The sequence below is a fragment of the Ammospiza nelsoni genome, chromosome 1, assembly GCF_027579445.1.
Source record: "Ammospiza nelsoni isolate bAmmNel1 chromosome 1, bAmmNel1.pri, whole genome shotgun sequence".
Classification (NCBI taxonomy): Eukaryota; Metazoa; Chordata; class Aves; order Passeriformes; family Passerellidae; genus Ammospiza; species Ammospiza nelsoni.
The window spans coordinates 81,723,960-81,743,758 of record NC_080633.1 but is presented as its reverse complement, the minus strand read 5'-3'; the positions used below and the strand labels follow the sequence as shown (position 1 = coordinate 81,743,758).

At 40.5% G+C, this 19,799-nt stretch overlaps 1 protein-coding gene across 1 annotated transcript in view; it reads right to left on the bottom strand.

The window, feature by feature from the left end:
- The window catches only part of DAP (death associated protein), a 52,710-nt gene extending 33,340 nt beyond the window's left edge, over positions 1 to 19,370 (bottom strand). Inside the window, exons 1-2 of the mRNA XM_059471057.1 lie at positions 19,188 to 19,370; positions 12,804 to 12,900 (exon numbers count right to left, since the gene is read on the bottom strand). Coding sequence (XP_059327040.1) covers positions 12,804 to 12,900; positions 19,188 to 19,242 — 152 coding nt within the window. The 5' untranslated portion in view covers positions 19,243 to 19,370. The remainder of the gene's footprint in view (positions 1 to 12,803; positions 12,901 to 19,187) is intronic.
- Positions 19,371 to 19,799: the final 429 nt, after the last annotated feature.

Below are 19,799 nucleotides of genomic sequence, written 5' to 3'. Positions count from 1 at the left end.
GAAGATGGAGCATGCAGAAGCGAGCTCCTGAGAGCACTCTCCAGAAATCTGCAACTCAGAACTTCCCAAGCCAGAGGCTGTGTCTTGTATTGTCCTATAGTACCAACTGCATTCCAAGGATTTTGTAATCCAAAATTGGTTTTTTGCAGACTTTACTGATGCACTTCTGGAGTTCCTCACCATTGGTGTGGCATTTAACTAAGCAAAACAGCTATTTACCATTAGCACACTTGAAGATTCACTGTTTACTTCCAAGGTCACTGACAACAATCAACCCTGCTACTGTTGCACAGATCAAGTAATATGCCCACCATTCCCATAAACACAGCTTTTGTTTATTTATTCAAATCCTAATGCATGACTGTTTGCCCAGAAGCTTGGCTCAGCACTGCCTTCTCTACTGAAAGGTGGGACACACCACGGAATTCTCATGGCTGTAAACACTCCCTGAAATTACGGCAGACTAAACATCAACTGTGATGATTCAGTAACTCCAGTGTTAGAAAAACATCACTAAAAAGGCTGGGAAAACCCAAGGGGATGTCTGATGGAAATTTTGCTGCTAGGTTCTTTGCACAGACATTTTGTCTCATTTGATGATATTTTCACCACATTTGTAGTAACATAATTAAGTTCAAATAAAAACAAATGAATGCCACTTATCTCACAGAAGCTATTTATTTGCCAAGGTTTCTCTCAAGTATGTACATAAAGATAGCTTAGAAAAGGAAATACTAAAAACAAGCACATAAAGATTTCTTTTTTTTTCAGCAATATGAATGCTATTTTAGATTCAGCAGATGAATCTATTACTTAATAGCTTTGTTTGCATATTTTTGCATGCTATCTAACAATGTAGTAGTATTAGGAAATCTTAGCTGAGGATTTTCTAGCAAGAGAATGAGTGTTTAAGGTAAAGTTACTGTAAAATACCCCAAAACAGAGTTTATATTTGTTGGCTAAATATTTAACAGGATTGGTATTAAAATTTGAATCAATGATCAAGTGAAAAAAAAAAAAGTCAGTCTATTTGGTATGCACAGAATTCCAAAAAATGCAAACAAGGCTCCTCAGTAGATAAACTGAGTTATCATGGGATATGGCAGAAGACACTCTCGAGAATCACAAACTGAAAATAGAACAGAGGAATAAATCAAATACCATAATGATGGAGGTTAACAGTGGGATCCTGCAAGAGCTTGAAAAACAGGTCTAAATAGATAACTTGAAAACAGGTCTAAATAGATGACAATATATGCTAATGTTAGTGAATTATTCAAGACAAAAAAAGCCTGAATGTAAACAGTTACAAGAGATCTCAGAGGAATGACAGAACAATAAAGGGAAAGAAGAAAGATGGCACCATGATAAATGCAGAAAACACACACTGAGAAAAACAATGTTAACTGAACCTACATGATGATAGCCTCTACCACAGTTATTAAACTCAATAACAAATGTTATCACTGGGAAAAGATTTTTGAAATCAGCAGTTTAATACCTAAAAGGCATTTAAAAAGACAACTGTAACACAAGAACAATTAAGAGAAGGAAAACAAGCAGAAAAATAGAACTTTTTCAGTGCATATGTCTGGGGCAGGCTTTTACCCTCCACACTGCAGTTCCAGTTATGACCCCAAAAAACCAAACAAACTGATAAAAGAGAACTCAAGAAAAATATACAATAAAGAGGAGAATGTAAATTATTCAGTATTTCTTAGTATGTAATACTTGAGGGACACAGGAAAAAGTTACCAGGCATGCAAAAAGAAAAACTTTTTGCAGCACACACTACTTGGAGTGTGATCATCAAGGTGAGAAATGTCCATATGGTCGAAAGAGGGATAGAAAAACAGGAACTAGGTTGAATGTCAGTACTTTGATTAGCAAGTTCCTCAGGAGTAATTTGGATTGCTAGATGCTGGAGGAATTTATGGGGCTCATTGTACACAAATTCTCCTTGCACACTGCTCCAAAGGACCATCTGCAGGGGAGCGCTGCACAGGCAGATATTTGTGCTGGCCCTGCAGAGACATCCATACTCTCTACAACAGAAGAGAAAGATAGAGACTATAACAAGGTTATTACTCCCTCTTTCCTTCATTGTATTGCTACTTATTTATTGTTTTAGAAGACATGGGAACAGGCAGGGATCCAGTGTCTTAAAAAGTCATTATGTAATTAACCTACAAAAATTTTTAAAAAGGTAGAAAGGAAGACAAAATCTGGCGCATTAACTGTGAGCAGTTATCTTCCCTTTTCTCCTCCCACAGCAGAGGACAACAGTGTGCATTAATTTGGCAAGTTTCTCTTCCCAGTAAAAGGTATTAAAACCTGAGGGGAATTATCAAAGCAAAAAAACACCCAAAAATCTTCTAGCCTACCGGGTATGCAGAGATTTCCAAAAACACCAGTAAGACCTCTCACTAAACTGAGTTAGCATGGGATACAGCAGAGAGAAATGGCAATAGTCAAATACAGAAATGACACATAAATGGCCTTAAAACATATGACTATTACCATCTAGTTCTGTTAGAACTTCACAGCTCCTAAACAGCAGATTTATTTATTTCTCAGTCTGACACATAAAATTTTAATATAAGAGCCAAGTCCTGATCATCAGACCAGCTAATCTGCTAGCTCTGCATAGGAGGATGAAAAGTATACAGGTCTCTCAACATTAAAACTCTTCTCAGGAGTTAAAAAAAAAAAGGTGATTTAGGAAAATACAACACGATGACAATAACTGGTGATCACTAACTAATAAAGAAATCACTTAAAGAGTCAGACACAACACAAAATAAGAATTTGAACTAGGAAACAATGTGTTATAAAGAGAGATCTTCAAAGGAACTGCAGAAGGAATAGATAATACATTATCAGCAGGAATTCAAATTTTCTCTAATAGCAATTGTTTTAAGATATGAAGGAAAAATGTAATATTGAACTTTGAAGCCATACAGAGGTAATCCAAACCATCCCAATACAGGGAAGGAACCAAACCAACCAATGTCATCAACCAGAAAGCCTATGCTTGGAGAAAACAGCAGAATCCAAAGCTCCACTCCTCTGAAGCTTTTTTTTGTTCTGGACTTTTTTCCCTATTGTAAACTGGAAGGAGAATAAAATCTTTCAAACACACCAGCAGAAACAGAATCATGTAATCTCTGAACACAGGAAATTAATTCTACAGCAGTTTTCAAAGCAAAAATTAAGAAGGCTAAATTTCATTTAGTCACAAGCCTTCTAAATAGCCTTATGTGGAAGAATTTGTGGTAATGCTATTAGTGTCACTGTTGATATAAAACAGCATACACATGGCTAAATACACTTTTCCTCTAGAATCACTGGGTAGCATGATACCAGAAATAAACGAAGAATTATAGAAGTGAAAAATACTCAGTTCAACTTAGAATTTCATTCCATCACCTCCCATACAAAAGCAACATTTTAACAAGCAAGCCAAATGGGGCTGTCACTTAACTGATTGATTAATTCCTTAGTGCTCCACAAAACAATTTTACATTACAAGCAAAAGAAATTTGCTTATTAGTAACAATAACATGTTGCACATGAGCACATATGTTAATAAGCTGCATGGAAAAATAAAATATTTAAACACAAAAATCTAGCAATTTTTAACTAGCAACCACTAAACAGTAAACACAGTTTACAACTGCATGTTCTAAACACTCATATGAGGCTGCAGTCTCAGGAAAGTGATCATCAGCACTGGAATGCAGTCAAGCTTATTAGCAACATCCAAGGTGTACAAGGATGGACACAGTGAGTAATGAGATTTTAGTTACTGAATTATTTTGCACATTTTTGGTAGTTTAAATACTCTCATAACAGACACTTAAACTGTTCTAGCAAAAAGTCCAACCTAGCTCTTCCACTGTAACACCCAGAGCTCTGCACTGATTTATTTATTTAAAGTAAAAAAGAAGGCTTTAGAATAGGGTTTGGAAAGCAATGGGCAAACACTCAGCACTCAAAAGTACCTGGATCTCAAGGACTGTTTGATTCAGTACTGCATTGTGAGGTGCTAGATGAAGCCAGACATAACTGAGAGCTAGCCTAGTATTTAATTATAGCTCTAACAAGCTGGGGGAAAAAAAGAAGAAGAAAACAGTTAAATTTCAAGATTATTAAGGAAAAGAACTAACCACTTTGGTTGTACCCAGCAGCAACAAAGCCAGCTGCCCTGTGAATACAGTACCAGCTCCAGGCACTACATATATTCTAAGGAATAAGTCCCAGAGAAACTGAAATTTTCCAGAACTAAGATTTGTGTGAATGTTGCTAAAGTATTTTTATTAACTGCCATCTATTTAACATGATGTCTGTGACCAAGATGTGGTGATTAAAATGTTACAGTAATATCAGAAGGCAGCAAGCCTACTGCAGTGAACACTCCCCCAACAAGCAACGACAAGCAGCCACAGCAGACTAAATAAAACTCTAATGATGACAATGTAACAAATGTTTTCAGTGTTGTTCTTATCTATCTCCCATGTATCTCTTGCTTCTTGTACCAGTGTTCTGGGAGCAGCTGGGAGTGAAATAAATTCCCTCCTGTTTGGCACAGTGACAGTTAAGAAACGATAATTCAAAGTTTATTTTAATATTAAACTACTTCAAATTTTGGTGCCTGATGCAGCTGAGGCAGAAGAAACTTAAAGGAGAGAAAGGTGCTACTGGAAAAAGACCCCCCTCCTTGGCACACAGTGACAATCGCACGCACCTCCTACTCATTTTCAGCTCTTGGTGACTTCACTTCAAACACAGGGCTGTGATGCTAAATAAATGAGTAGCATCTGGTCCTCTGCAAGCTTTTGCTAGGAGAAATTAATACCTTTAGCTTTAGAAATACTCTTAGTGTTGTTGAACATTTAAATAATAGAGCTTTGGGCTCAGTTAGCATAGTGAAATGGATTTGACTGTACTTCTGGGTTTGAAAATTTTTGTGCTTTATAATACCTGTGCTTTTAGACAGACTGGCATAGTCACCTTCATCCCATGCATTCCAATACTTCAGAAAGATATCAAGAGAAAAGAACTAGAAAATACCACACAAGCTATTAGTTCAATATCATTGACTTTTCTGTAGTGACATGGAATGCTGTGCTAACTAAGCTGTGCCACAGTAAAGACAGTGCTTCTCATCCATTTTCTTCTCATATATGACTAAGCTGTTCTCACCTTTCTCATCACACAGAATACAAATTAAAGACTTTCATTCTTTCAAAATCTTTTTTCTTACACCAGCTTGGCTGACAATTCAACTCAGCTTTCCAGATAATTTCATAAGGCAGCATATGTTTTTTCAGGACAGAACCTGGCTCTCGCTGAGCTGGATGGCGTTATCTTCTATTCACTTTGAGGGGGAGAAATATCAGATCTTTTTTAGTTCTTTCACACATGCACACAGTACTTTAGGAATGTGAAAAGAACTATCCATATAATGTCATAACTGGCACTTATACTGATGGATTTATCAACTTACTGCTTCAATCATCAAGAAATACTGGAAGCATAAAACAGTCTTTCAGAAGGCTCTCATCTTCCTGTATGAGAATGCTTCATTCATAACCTTGCTTAGCTTTTTCCCCATTTCCTACATTCACAGATATTTTCAGTTCTTAAATGGAGATATTCACAGCCTATTTTCTTGCTTTACAGTAGCTCTGCATTTAAAAATCAGTATTACACATTCTATTCTCTGTACATACACTTAAGTCTGTTACTGCATAGGCGTTTGATGGAGGTGAACAGAGGTCATAGCAATTACTCTGCTGCTTCTCAAAGTAACTGGTCATCTGCAGAAGGTATTGTCCTGAAAAATCACGTGAACACAGCTAATATTGTTTTCAGGTTTTATAACTAATCAAATTATGTATGTATAAACTTTAGCAGACTTGAGCATCTGCTAATCATAAAAACCCTAGGCAAAAGATTGAGACACAAAGATGAATAATAAAGTAGAAAAATGCATTGAAGGCAATGCCACTTATGTAAAGGAGAATGGTATAACACTATTAAGAAGCTATTCCCTTAACTGTGAAGTAAATTTAAGTCCAAAATAATAAAGATAAGAATGGGGAAGGGATTAAAAAAAACCCCAAGCACTAAGCACTGTATTTTTTTTTGGAAATAAAGATATTTTGGAAACTATCTCCGTAACTCTGCTATGTTACTTAATAATGCTTATTATTATGCTTAATAATATTAATAATATTACAAAATTATAGTTGCAGTTCTTCAACAGCATTTTTCCAGCAGAACCTTCTTTTAACCTTTGGAATATTGAGCCAAGTAAAGAAAGAGTTAGTCACACAAAGCTCTAATATGACCATGGGGTAACACCCAGCGTTTGCTGCAATTCCCAGAAACCACAAGTATTCAGAGCCAGGCTGCTTTTCCATTGCATCTCCACCAGACATTTCATTTTCAAGGCCAGTTGCCTCCAAAGCTCCATATCTGAGTAACAAGAGTTGAAAAGCCAAAGACAGGAATAAAAACCTCTGAGTCATACCCATTATATCCATATCTTTAATCAAATTTCATTTTTTATGTGGTCAAATGTAAAGTGACAATACAATCTATGAACATAACCTCTTTTGTGCAACCATATCAGCTCATGGAGGTAACATAATCAGGCCACAAAGATGGGAAAAAAGAGATGGTTAGAAATATGGTAGAAGAAATTTGAATTTTGTCCAAGAAGAGGATGACAGATGCTTTTACAGAGTACTAGTTCACTCCTTCAAGGCTGCCTCCACTGACACAGTAGCCCAAGGGACCTTTGAAGCAAAAGGGGACTCAGTCAGTCCTCTACCCACCAAAGTTGCACATTTCCTCTCCAGAAACTTACACAGAAGGTGTAGCAATCTGTCTGTCCTGACCTGTCTCTTTCTTTTAATCTTAAATATTCACCACACTGAGTCAACGCCTGCTTACATTTCCATAACTTTGGTTTTACAGATACATGAACATAGGTAACGAGGTCTTTTTCAGCTTTACGTCAGTGAACTTCATGGGAGGAACACCAATGGGTTATTCACTCCGAGTATTTATGGAAGTTCATTGCTACCTGTTCACATTTATATGGGTTTGCTTTCCATGTTTAACAAGCTGAAAAGTTTTGGGAGGGATTTTGTTTGTTTACATATAACTATACAATATTTCCCTCTGTCAAACACCTGTTGACTCTACAACAAACTACATCAGAACCACCTGGACTAGGACATCTTCATACATGATGGAAACTACCTCCTAAAGGATGTGCATGCAAGTGGACTGAACACTACACATCATTTCCCAGGTTGCAGCTGTCCTGAACAGCAGTTATTCCCAAGCTAAAGGGTCAGAACTTTGACTCTACACTTTCTACCCCAGCTAAAACAACCAGAACAATAAAGTGCAAAGAACAGAAACAGTTCCAAACACTTCCATATTCAGGATGTAAACAGACATACAAACCTTCTCTAATGGCTTAATTATAAAGCCAATTTATATTTTTTAAATTCTGTCAGAAGTTTGGTCAACATGGGTCATGATAAGGCAAAAACTAAGAATATTTTAATGACAGGAGAATCTTCAGTGGCAAATAAAAAACCAGAAATGCCTGAGACTTATTTCTTGTCAGTTGCAGCAGAGCAAAGTGAGGAAAAGGAAAAACAAATTTGCTCTTGAATGAAAGTATATACCCACACCCAAGTTTTTGAGATTTTCACTGCACTTCCGAAAGAAAAAAACAGTTTTAGCTCAACTTGCATATTCAGACTTAACAAGTAACACTGAAGGATAACAGGGGCCTTTGACAACTCCTCTCTCACCATGTAACTAAGTTTTGGGAGTACTCTTTGGCGTACAAACACCCATATGCTTCATTAGCATAATTTTGCTTTTGAGTCAACATTCTAAATTACTCTCTTGGCTTTTTTCCTTTCACCCGATGGATGAAAGGCAAATATCCACAACCTAAAAGTCAGGCATAATGTTGGGTTCACAATCTCCAGGTAGGCTTAAGATACAAAACACATACAATTTAAACATATATAGAGAAACTACACTACTGCATTTATCTTGAGTAATTAAATCATGGTAATTACCCACTTTATTTCACAAATACAACAAAAGAGAAGGTAAGAGTCTTTAAGATATAAAAGCCTTTGCAGTTTACCCTGTGGTTAAAATGAAGCCAGATACTTTAAATATTTTTTTAAATCTAGATCCTGATAGATAATTACAGTTTCTTTTTCTTGAGATCCCAGAGTGACAATTAATGAATCTCTTGTGCAAAACTGAACATGCAGCTCTCAATTCAAATTATCTGTCTTTCAGGAGTATTTATTATGTTTAGAGTCAGCTGCTGGCACAGGAATGCACATGATACTGCAAATCTCAGTAAAACAGGCATTAATGGGATTTTAATAAAGACTAGGACTGTGAGTAGCCTATTTATTCCAAATAATTTCTATGCCAACATACAGTCCTGAAAAATGATGGTTTTGATTCATAACCATACTTCTATTTATATGGTTCACCCTCCTCTAGCATCACAAAAAAAGCTTCCAGCAGAAATCAGTATGACTGTCAATCAATAAAAACTGCAACCATATCCAAAAAACCAAACCAACACAAGTGTTAAGAAATTATACAACCCTGAGAAAAATCAGTAATTCATCAGTACAGAAGTTCAGCCAGACAGCATCCTAGCTCTAAACAAGTTGATCAAAATCATTCATCTTGAAAAGAATATGGGCCAAGGATCCTACCACACAGCACAGTTTGACATGGACACCCTGACCATGGGGGTGCCACTGGCTTTGATGCCACACATACCTTTAGGTCACCTAAATCAAACTGTGCGACTTTCTTCCATTGAGCCTTCTCCACCATATAATCATATCCAGACATTCCTTTTTTAAGTAAAACTGTATTTATACTAGAGACATGAAATTATTTCTGCTACAACTCAAGGCTGAAATCGGCCCTGCAGGAAAAGTTTAAATTTGTGCAAAATGGTCTTTATCACATATTGTTTTAAGGGATTGCAAATCACCACCCTGACAAGTCTCCCTACAATTTCATGAAATGGGAGGTTGCCATAACAATTTTATTTTGGGAAACAGAATTGAGTAAAATACTTTGCAGAGTAAATTACAGTAACTGACTTCAAGTAGCTAAACAACTGAGAAAAAGAAACATCAAAGACCTACCCGGTGAATGTTAAAGTCACCTTTATCACAGCACAGTTAGCTATGTCAGGGGTGTTTACCTATGTAAGCTTCATTTACATTAAGACTAGAAACACTGATCCAATTCTTTTCCTGCAAGATGCAAAAACAATGCCAGCTGTCTCCAAAGCCACAAATAGTTCTATGACCTGAAGCCTTCTTGCTCAGCAACTGCTCAGATCTGTGCCATTATGGGGAGGTCATGTGCTCTCAGAGTTCCCAGAGAACTCTGGGAAAGACTGAATTCTTCTGCTTCCATTTACTGCCAGTTCCACTAATTTGTCTTCAGATATGTTTACAATGGGATTGAAATAATGACTCATCCTAGCCTCCCTCTTCACACACAAATTACTCTTCTCTGTTTTCTTATTTTCTCACCCCATTGTCAGCTGCCCATATCAGCTGACAGAAATTTCCTGAAGGGCTGTTTGCTTCTTTTGACTTCAGATGCAATGGGAGTAGAGATTGCATCATATCAACAATACCGCCTTAAAATGGCAAAGACTAAAAACACGGCTAGCACAAAGTTAAAAACACAGATGTTTCCACACTTGCCTAACAAAGGGACATAAAATACCAGCTAACTAAGCCACAAAAGTACATATATATTGGTGCTGGAGAGCAATGCTCACTTCACCCCTCCTAACAAATCCATGTCCTGATAAACCACCCCTCATGCACAATCAGGAATCCAAGAGTTTTCAAACAGCACCATGAATCATCTGGAGCAGACACAAACTCTGGGGGACTGCACCTTCCAGCACAAAAGCAGCCGATGTACTGCAAACCTAATTTAATTTTGACTAGCTTATTCTGTCTATGGCTAAATACCTTCTTGCTCACATAGACTGTACTGCCACCAGAGCTGTGCAAGTATTCCCAAAGGAGCCTACAACAGACACATTAAATCCTTTCCCTTACATACACAAAAAGCCATCAGTTCTACCAGGAAAACAACTTCTCTTGACTTGTAAACAAACTTATAATTTACATTAATTCCCACCTAACTATACTTACGTCCTCCTGCTGCTTTCTTTCTCAAGAGGATCAGATCAAAGAAATAAAATAGTTCAACTCAATGCTTTCAGTCTGATACACAGACTCAGAATAACTATATGTACAAGTCCCTAATACGAACCAATAATGTATCCTCCAAATGAAAACCAAAGCAAAGGGCACACTCAAAGTGCATGTTTTGACAATTAGGTCATGATTGTCAAAACATGACGAAGGAATGGATTTTGATGTACCACAGCTAGTTAATAAGATAGCTCTAGAAGTCTTTAAACTTTCTCCTCTGTCTTAAAAGCATTACCTTTGCTCACAGTATTAAAATAAAGTTCGTTTTTGTTAGCATCTACAGATCAAGAGTTCACCTCTCTCCCAATCATTCCAACCTAGCTGTCTAGGCTTTGTTTCACACTGGGGACTGGTCTCAGGTCACCTCACCTAGACTCCCTGAGGTGATGCTAAACTGACACACACATTTCAAGGAGACACCTAACACATGCCAGCTAGGATTGGTCCTTCAGTCCAGATGACCAAACTAATTTATCTCTAAAACACACACAGTGTGAACATTAAGTCCTCAGCACCCACTGCTTACCTCTATCGATGTGCTTCTACTGTGTCACAGCACCTGCTACAGCAGACACAGCCACAAAAATCAAGGTTAAATTTTAACTTTTCCCTGCACCATTTGAGTGAAACAGGGAAAACATAATCTTGTTTGAAGAAGGGAATAAAGCAGGTGCTGTGTTGTAAGAGAGGCTTAGATCTGTGAACAGGCACAAGTAGTCTTGTCATTTGGATCCTAATGAGGCTCCTTGCCACGAGGCTGGCGTGCCAGTGACAGATAAGCAGATGTACAACACTGCGCAGGGTCTGGCTGAGGTGGTAGATTCTCGCCACAGCAGCCCTCCCAGTGCCCTGCTTGGCACTGGTAGCTAGGAACACCACATGACATAAAACACACCAGCTTTCCCTACTGCTGAGCAGCACTTCCACAGAACCTAAGCTGCTTCTCCAACATTATTCTCTCACCCTCAGGCAGTGGGTACACAAGATCTTGGGGGGGACACAGCCAGGACAGCTGACCCCAACTGACCAAGGGAACATTCCAGACCACCCACTCAGCAATACAAACTAGGAGAAAGGAGGAGGAGGCAGGGAGAATTCATTACTATGACATTTGTCTTCCAGAGCTATCCCCAACACATACTGAAGCCCTACTTCCCAGGAAGTGATGGACATCATCTGTGGATGGGACATAGTGGATACATATTTTATTTTCCTTTGCTCCCATGCATGGCCTTTGCTTTTCCTTTATTAAACTGCTCTTATCTTGACAGATGTGTTTTTTCATCTTACTTTCTCCTTTCTTGTCCTGCCGAGCAGGGGAATAATAGGGCAGCTTGGTGGACACTGTCTGCCCAGTCAAGGTCAACACACCTCAAATAAAATGAAGTATTCCCCACACAAAGTTTAAATTGACCCCAAGATAAAATTTCTTACTTTAGACAAAACTTGACTGAAATACAGACACTTTCAACTGATGTGTCATAGTGCAGAATTACAAGATGACCAACTTGGCTGATGAAGAAAGGACACAAATTTTAATTCTCCTGACTGGTACTTGAATTTATTAATTCTCAAAAAGGTGTTTCCTATTCAAGTAAATGAACACATTTGGGTTTATTTCTAGACATTTTCACAATGCTTATTTATTACCACTATTTTACGTGTAAAATAAATATCATCTAAGTCAGTCTACTTACCAAAACACAGGAATGGTTCTCTAGTTTGTTTTTTTACCTTGAGCAAATAGCAAGGACAAACCCATGCCCTAAGTTAGTAGATAAACATTTCAGGTAAATATAGTCTTGGCTGGAAAGAAAAACAGCTAGCTGAGGAAAGCAGCACAAAACCAGGTGGCTTTTGTAAGAACAGAAAAACAGCGATAGTCCGTCGAACCTCCCTGCTTTCATTTCTAAACAGCAGTAATCCCACAAATCTAGTTAAAACTGCTAAGCAACTGCAGTCTTAGTATCCTCCACCACTAAAACTGATAGATTCCCATCTAAAAATAAAAGCAGATAATATTAGTACCACATATTTTTACTTGTCTATTCAAAAGCACCATACCATCAAAGACCTCACAGACAGAATTAGGGGCCAAGGGTTAAAAGGAAACACCCAGCACACCAAAAGATCACCTCATATACGGACTGCCAGCCTGATACCTGTGTCCAAATATGCCCAGCCTCTATGCTTCTGCACAGTCTGAACTGAAACATCTTAGGAAAGCTGAGGTTTTACTTCTATTGTACTTTTTTTCTCCAGCCTTGTCTCACATGACAGGATCATTTAAAGAAGGCTCAGCAATATGAAAATTCCCAAATTCCCCAATTGCCTTGAAGGAGTGTCCAACTTGCTACTGCTTTATGATACAAAAACAACTGCATATTTGGTCTGCTAGTCACAAGGAAAACAAACTGGTGATAAGGTTCAAGGTCATGGAAATTCACTGTACCACATGCACCAAATCAAAGTGCTCACCTGCTGGTTTCCCAGTCTTGGTCATCCTTATCTTTTTCTTCTTTGGCATCTGAATTGTGTGGGTGTTTCTGCACAATCCGCATCCCACCGGCTTTCACTGGAATGAAAATTAAATAGATAACAACAAACCTCAGTCAAATCAATGCTAAGTGAAGAATGTAAGGAATTCCTTACACTCTGCTTCCCTCCTGATACTTTTCATAGCAATTTAACAGTAACCACAGTTTGAAAAAGAGGCACAAAGGGTTAAAAAGTGGCAGGCCTAAAGAAGAGCTCCTTCAGGACCACATCTGCCATTCTCCTTCACATGATGCCATCTTTGCTTATCCTGAGAACCTGTAGCTCATTTTACCGCCTGCTTCCAATGACATTTTAGAAAACTCAATTCTGTTTTAATTCCTCCCTCACCCCACACCAACTTGCAGCAGTCAGAAGAAACTGAGGCAATGACTTGCATAACACTACACAGAAGGCCACAAACCAAAGAAACTGACTTGCCATTTCATGTTAAAAGCTACATCTATAATAACGGTATTTATACAAAGAAGTACTTCACAAATAGTGTAATAAAAAGCAAAATTTAGGAGAACCGTTAACTTGGATTTAGAAGAGAGTTTTTTGGTTTGCAAAACATATGAGCATTTACAACATTTCAAATTCTTGCATCATTTAAGTTTTAGAAATGATGCAAACATGAAAGCAGCCCTTTGAAACACAAAACAAGAAGTGAAAGCAGATCCACTTATGTGCATCACTTATCCACTCCAAAGTGCAATCTAAAACAGGAAGCAAGCCAGGCTTAGCACTGCAGCTACTAAGCAGAGCAACAGACAGGCTGCTCTCGATCTGCTTTCTGGTTCAATAGTGTACTTTTCTTTTTCTTCAACAATTGCTACACATGCTTACAGGACAGCACAGGACAAGATGATGCATCTCATTAGCTAATTGGATAGGTTACACTACCATCAGCAACCACATCAGGAAACCACTATAGTGGTCAGAAGTCAATAAAACCACACAGAGACGCGCTGGTTTGCGTCTCACAGTGCCTGACACAGCGTCTGTGGTGAGCCTCGGCAGAGGTGTCACAGCTGGAGCGAGCAGGATGCCAGAGCAGCACTCGGAGAAGCTGAAGCTGGCAGGGACAGGGCGGCTGTGCTTCTGACAGCCCTCCTGTGTCCTGCCACAGAGGGAACAGGGCACTCACAGCTGCTCAGTGCTACCCCAGAAACCTAGACACAGGTCTAATTCCCAATTCTTAACCAGGACAGCAAAGGAAAGGCCACTGCTGTGCATAAATTTTACAGCCTGGGTGAAGGAAAGCAGGAAAGAGAAAGTGACCTGCACCAGGAGAAAGCGAAAGCTTTGGCCCTGTCTTTTAAAAACAATTTTACATTCTGAGTGATATTTGATAAACTTCTAATTCAATAAAGGTCATTAACTAAAGACAGGCAATTAACAGACAAACTCAAAGAAATATCTTTTAAAACCTGTCAAAACTGTGGCCTCCTATCATGCACTAAAAAAAACCCCAAACCCAAATCATTTGTGTTCCCTCTTCAGTGTAAAACTTAAATCGGTAAGAAATGTTTCACATGGGACTAAGAAAGAAAGACTACATTTCTTTGTAGAAAACTACATTTCTTTGTTGCCTGAAGTGAAGCAAAAATTAAAATTCCAATTAATTTGTCTTGATTCAAGCTCCTTAGAAATTTAAATTTGTTTGCAAAAGCAAACACTGAGTTTTGTCAAGTGCAGACTTCTTTTAACATCTCACTTAATCACAGTACTGCCATGCTTTATTTACATTTATTTATAAATTATTGATTTATTTTAATTGATTTCTAAATTTAACATCATTGGACAGTCAGGACCTTTTACTTATTTGTTTCAAATGACTCTTCATGGAAGACGCTGTCTCCACAGCAACATCTGCCAGGGTTACAAACAACAGTTCTGAGCAATACACACACTTCCATGTCCTTCAACATCTAACAGAAAACTAGAGAAAATGATACCTGAAGATTTGGCGCTAATTTAGATCTAAAATGTCTCTCCTCTCTCATTGTATATCATCAGGCCACCAGCCACTCCTTTTCTCTTTATCTGTCACTGGAAAAAATACACAGCTAACACATTCAGATTTGCCTGTATTAAAAAGCAGGGATTAAAAAGCAAATAACCAGACAACTAGAAAGGCGTAAGAGTGACTAATGCAGTAACTTAGAATTTTAAATGTGATTTTTTTGAACTAATATCGTCAGGCATAGTACATACAGCTTAGAGTACTTTGGTGGATAATCAAATTATATTTAGCAATCCAAGGTTACTGTGCAGACACAACCAGCAAACAGCTGCAATAATCATGTGTATTTGTGAGACCAGAAGTGAAATAAATAGATAGCATTCTGTACATATCTGCCACCCATGACACAGCATGCTCATACCCAACCCAGTTTTAGGAGATTTAGTTTAAGATGATAAATACTCTTGCAGCATAACTCACCTTCCTTTTCAAAAGGTATCAGCTAAGCTACATTACCTCAGGGTGTCACAAGAGAAGAACTGATTACATCCACGAAGCTAATGAAAAACCCACTCAACACTTGGAGATTTTTTTCTCAGGAATTATGAGGAATCAGCTACTTCCTACTTGCCTAGCATTTACTACATAATTCGACAGATGCTTACCATGGTGATTTTGTCACTTAAAAATTATCCTTAAAAGAGCTCAGATTTCGTTATCCTGCAAACAAAGGATTTAAATAACTGATAAACCACCTTCCAGAACACTGTCATACAGCAGTGTCCAGAAGTGGATGGTGTCAACGACCCTGTGCTGGGATTAGGAAGAAAACAGCTCCTCAGCTGAAGAGCAAGTGCAGAGCTCAGGTGCTAAGGCAGGAGAGGACAGGCAATGGCTCCCTGGAGTGGTGACAGCCAAGTGGCCCTAAGCCTTTTACTAAAGCGTGAAATAAAGAAGGGATCATTTGCCAGCACACTCAGAAGAGCAACAAGTCTATCTGCTTCACTACTGAATACAAGTTTTGGATTTTAATTATCACACGTCATGTTTCCCCCCCTTGAGAGGTAGACAGGACTACCTTGTCAGTCCTGTGAATGCCAGCCTGTGTTCCTCATAAGGGAATGGCTACTCCTTCTGGAAATGTATTAAATAACTGTGTTAATCAATTACCACTCAAGCTGATCTGCAGTCAGGAAGCATGCTACTTTTTCCTCCCTGCCCCCACTGCTGGACTGCTCTCTGTTTCTGAGACTGAATTCTGAAATAAACCCCAGTGAGTTGGAGCAAGTACCGAGAGCCTAGAGAAGCACCACAGGTCAGGGACAGGGCTGGCCCTATCTGGCTCAGGGTGCAGACCATGGCAGCTTTCCTATTCCTTGAGTGTGTATTCCATAGTAACATAAAACTTTATTTCTTATGTAGTGTGTAGTAACAGATTCCATTACGATGATAAGATGTATGAAAAGGGAAACACAAAATACGCCGTTGTACATTATATTAAGGGAGCATACATTAGTGTTCAACAAAGTAAGGAGTTATTATGCCTTCATTTCACAGAAATCTCAGCTCAGAGCTGTTTTTTTCAATGTACAAAAAAAGCATATAACTATTTTCAGAAATCTATCATAAAACTTCATAAATACACTATTAACACAATCACCTTCCTTTATCCCTCCACAGCATGTACCAGATGAACAGCTAAAGCATAATTACACAGATCTCTTCAGAGGAACTGTACAAACCTACTCAGCAATGTATTATGGGCACACTTGAGCTCAATGACAGGCGGATATTTAATGAAGATTAAGTTAGGGCCCTCTTAAATTTCAGAGGGGAGGTCAAAGTCGCTTCCTGCACTGAGGTCTTGAGGTTTCTTTCCATTTCATTACCCTTTGTCTTTTCAAGAGCCTTTTCTTTTCCCCCTATGTGAAAGATCAATGCAGAGGAATGCAATGCAGTCAGTAAGCAAGGGCAAACGGTGCACTTGAAACACAACAGATTTGTCAATTTTGCTTTTAATTTGATGACCCAAATCCTTCTAAATTTACATGTCCAACATACTCAGTAGGGTAAGACACATCTGTAATTACAGGTAGAGCTCTTTATAGAACTGTATGCAGCAAAACCTGGGCTTTTAAGCCATTTATCAAAAGAGATCACACCTTTTCTTTGAAAGAAATTTGCCTTGTTATTTATGAGTAAAATTCCACCTGTATTAACTTTTTAAAAGAATTTCTTACTTTCATTTTATTAAAACTTGTTTGCAGACTGATCTATTGCATTATTCTAATATTCAGGGATCTAAACAAGCTTGAGATAGAGAATTAAAACCTATCTTCAACTACTAGAGTAAATATATACTCTTGCTAGTCATAACACTTCTTGTGGGTTTTCCAAGTCGTAAATGACCAAAGGGCCAAACAGTTTAGAAAAATCTTCTTAACAAAGTGACCTGGAGATATGGTAAAGCATTAGGGGTTTTTTTGCCTCAAAGACAGGCTGAGTGATTACCCTTCTTCCAAAGATAAATTTTGTGTGCATGTTCACAAAGATAGAAAAAAACCCAAAACAGGTATGCCTTAGATGGCACATAGGTGAAGATGTTCTGCAATTCATATGTGGGCCCATGTTTTAAAAAGTAAAAAGCTCAAACGGAAATATTCTGACGGCAAAGGAAACCTGTACTGTACTCCAGCTGAGCTTTAACGTTGTGCATTGCTAGTTTCTCATGTGGCCTAGAGAGGCTCACTTCAGGTCTTTAAAATTTTTTCGCCAGTTTCAAAAGACAGGTTTTGAAGCAAAACCTTCAAACATGGAACAACACCAGAAAATACAGCTGCAAAGCATATTTGTTTCCTCAATGTTGTAGCTGGAAGACAGAGCTAAACCAATGTAAGATCTTAATGACCCCTGCTCTCTGAAGCTGACATATACCTCAAGACAAGCCAGCTCCAGGAGCTAGGGCAACAAAAGCTGTCAGCACTGGAAAATGATGCTTTGGTTTGCTCCCTGAAGCAGCTCAGCAAGAAGCCAGGTAAGAGCTAATGCCATGACAAGGGAGGCTGCAGGACTAGAATGACTGCTCAGCCAAGAGACTGACTTACCTGCACTGCTGAACTGTACCTGCCATGCAAAAAGCAAAGCCATTATTTCTCACTTCTATTTTGAGGAATTTCAGGTCCTCATTATAAAGAGCACAGAATTCAATTATGGTTCAACAGCTGTTTACAAATTTAGCTTTAAATCTCACTAACTGATTTGAATATAAAACTAGCGACCTTGGGATTTTTTACTGAAACACTTAAAATAAAAAGCTCACCAACTACTCCACAGGGAAACATTAGATGACCTATGTAAAGCTGCTGATGCAGGGACCAAAGTTCCCCTATCTAAGAAAACTGTAAGAAGCAAAACTAACAGTACTTGACGGAACACAACTTCGATATTGCGAGGAATTGAACCCCACTTGTGCACAGAGAGGTGCTACCATCTATGGACCCTGGCAGGTGAGTTTCCCATTGGAGGTGACACACAGCTCCTGCCATGACTGTCCACTGGCATACAGCAGCAGGACGCAAGGCGATGGAGCTCCTTTGCTAGACACTTCTCAAGCAGCTTTACCTGTTTCCTATCCTGCCAGGCTCCAGAATCGCAGCCAGGAGCGCGCAGGATGCTCTGGCACTCACACCTTGATGCCCACAGGCAAAATGGATGCAGAGAGCACTCCTGGTCTGCAGTGTCTGTTCACACTCAGCGTACACTCCGCTGAAACAGCCCCGCAAGCTGCGTGGGGCCGAGCCCGCTCCGCTCCCCTCCCCACCCCACCACCAGCCCCAGGCGGGGTTCCGGAGGCCTCCGCCGCCTTTCGAGGGCGGGATGCCGGAGCAGACAACGCAGCCCGGCTGCCGGGTGGGAGCCTGGAGATGCCAAGCTGCGCACACCCGAGGAGGGTTTGGCCATAAGCGGAGCTCTCCTCGGGGCGAGGCAGGGCACGGAGCGTGGCCCGTCACCGGGAGAGGCTGCCGGAGGGCAGAGAGCGCCGCGGGCGCCCAGGGCTCAGGCGGGGATCCCAGCGCACCTCCCGCGCCCGGAGCGCAGTGGAGAGCGAGGAAACCCACCGGGGGTCGCACCCTCGGGGTCTCGGACCTACCGGGGCTCACACTCCCGGGCTCGCATCCCCGGCAGTGGCGGGACCCGCCCGAGGCCGCCCTCGCCCTCCTCAGCCCCGGCGCGCACAGGAGGGGACCTGGCGGGGAACCGGCGCCCGGCCCCGCCGGCCCGAGGCCGCCCCGGCCCCCCCGCCCCGTCCCCCGGCGTGGCAAGAGAAAGAGCGGAGAGACGGGAACCGGCGGCCGTACCAGCAGGAGGGTGTCCGGCCCGCGTCTCTGCTTTCTCTTTGGGAGGCGAAGACATTTTTACTGTGGCAGCTGCCCCGCTCCCGCACCGGCTACCCGCACCCAGACACGGCCCGGCGAACACGGCCCACGCCCGCCCTGTCAACGTGGCCGCCGGGGGGGCGGCGCCGCGCCGGGCGCCGGGCCCTGCCCCGGCCGGGCAGGCGGGGACGTGGCGCCTGCAACAGGCGGCGTCTGCCCTGCTGTGCCGTGCTGTGCCGTGCCGTGCCGTGCTATGGCGTGAGGGCAGTGCACGCAGCTCCTACGGCCTGATCCGCCCTGCTGGTTTTATGTGCTATGGGGAAACGGCGCAGGCAGTTAACGGCGTGGTTTTGAATCGTCTGCCCTTCTAATAGTACTTGTAATTAGTGACTAATTGGCAGTGCACGCCTTGCGCTTGGTTGTGTTCTGCCAAACCGCGTTGTGCGAAGCGGCATAAAGAGCTGTGCAGTTTTTGGAAGAGGTGGAGTTAATTTTCTTCGAGATTGCCGGTAGGGACCATATTTTGGAATTGTGCTGGAAACCCTGTTAATAACTCGGAGCAATAAGTGCCCATCTTGCCTTTGCTTCAGACCT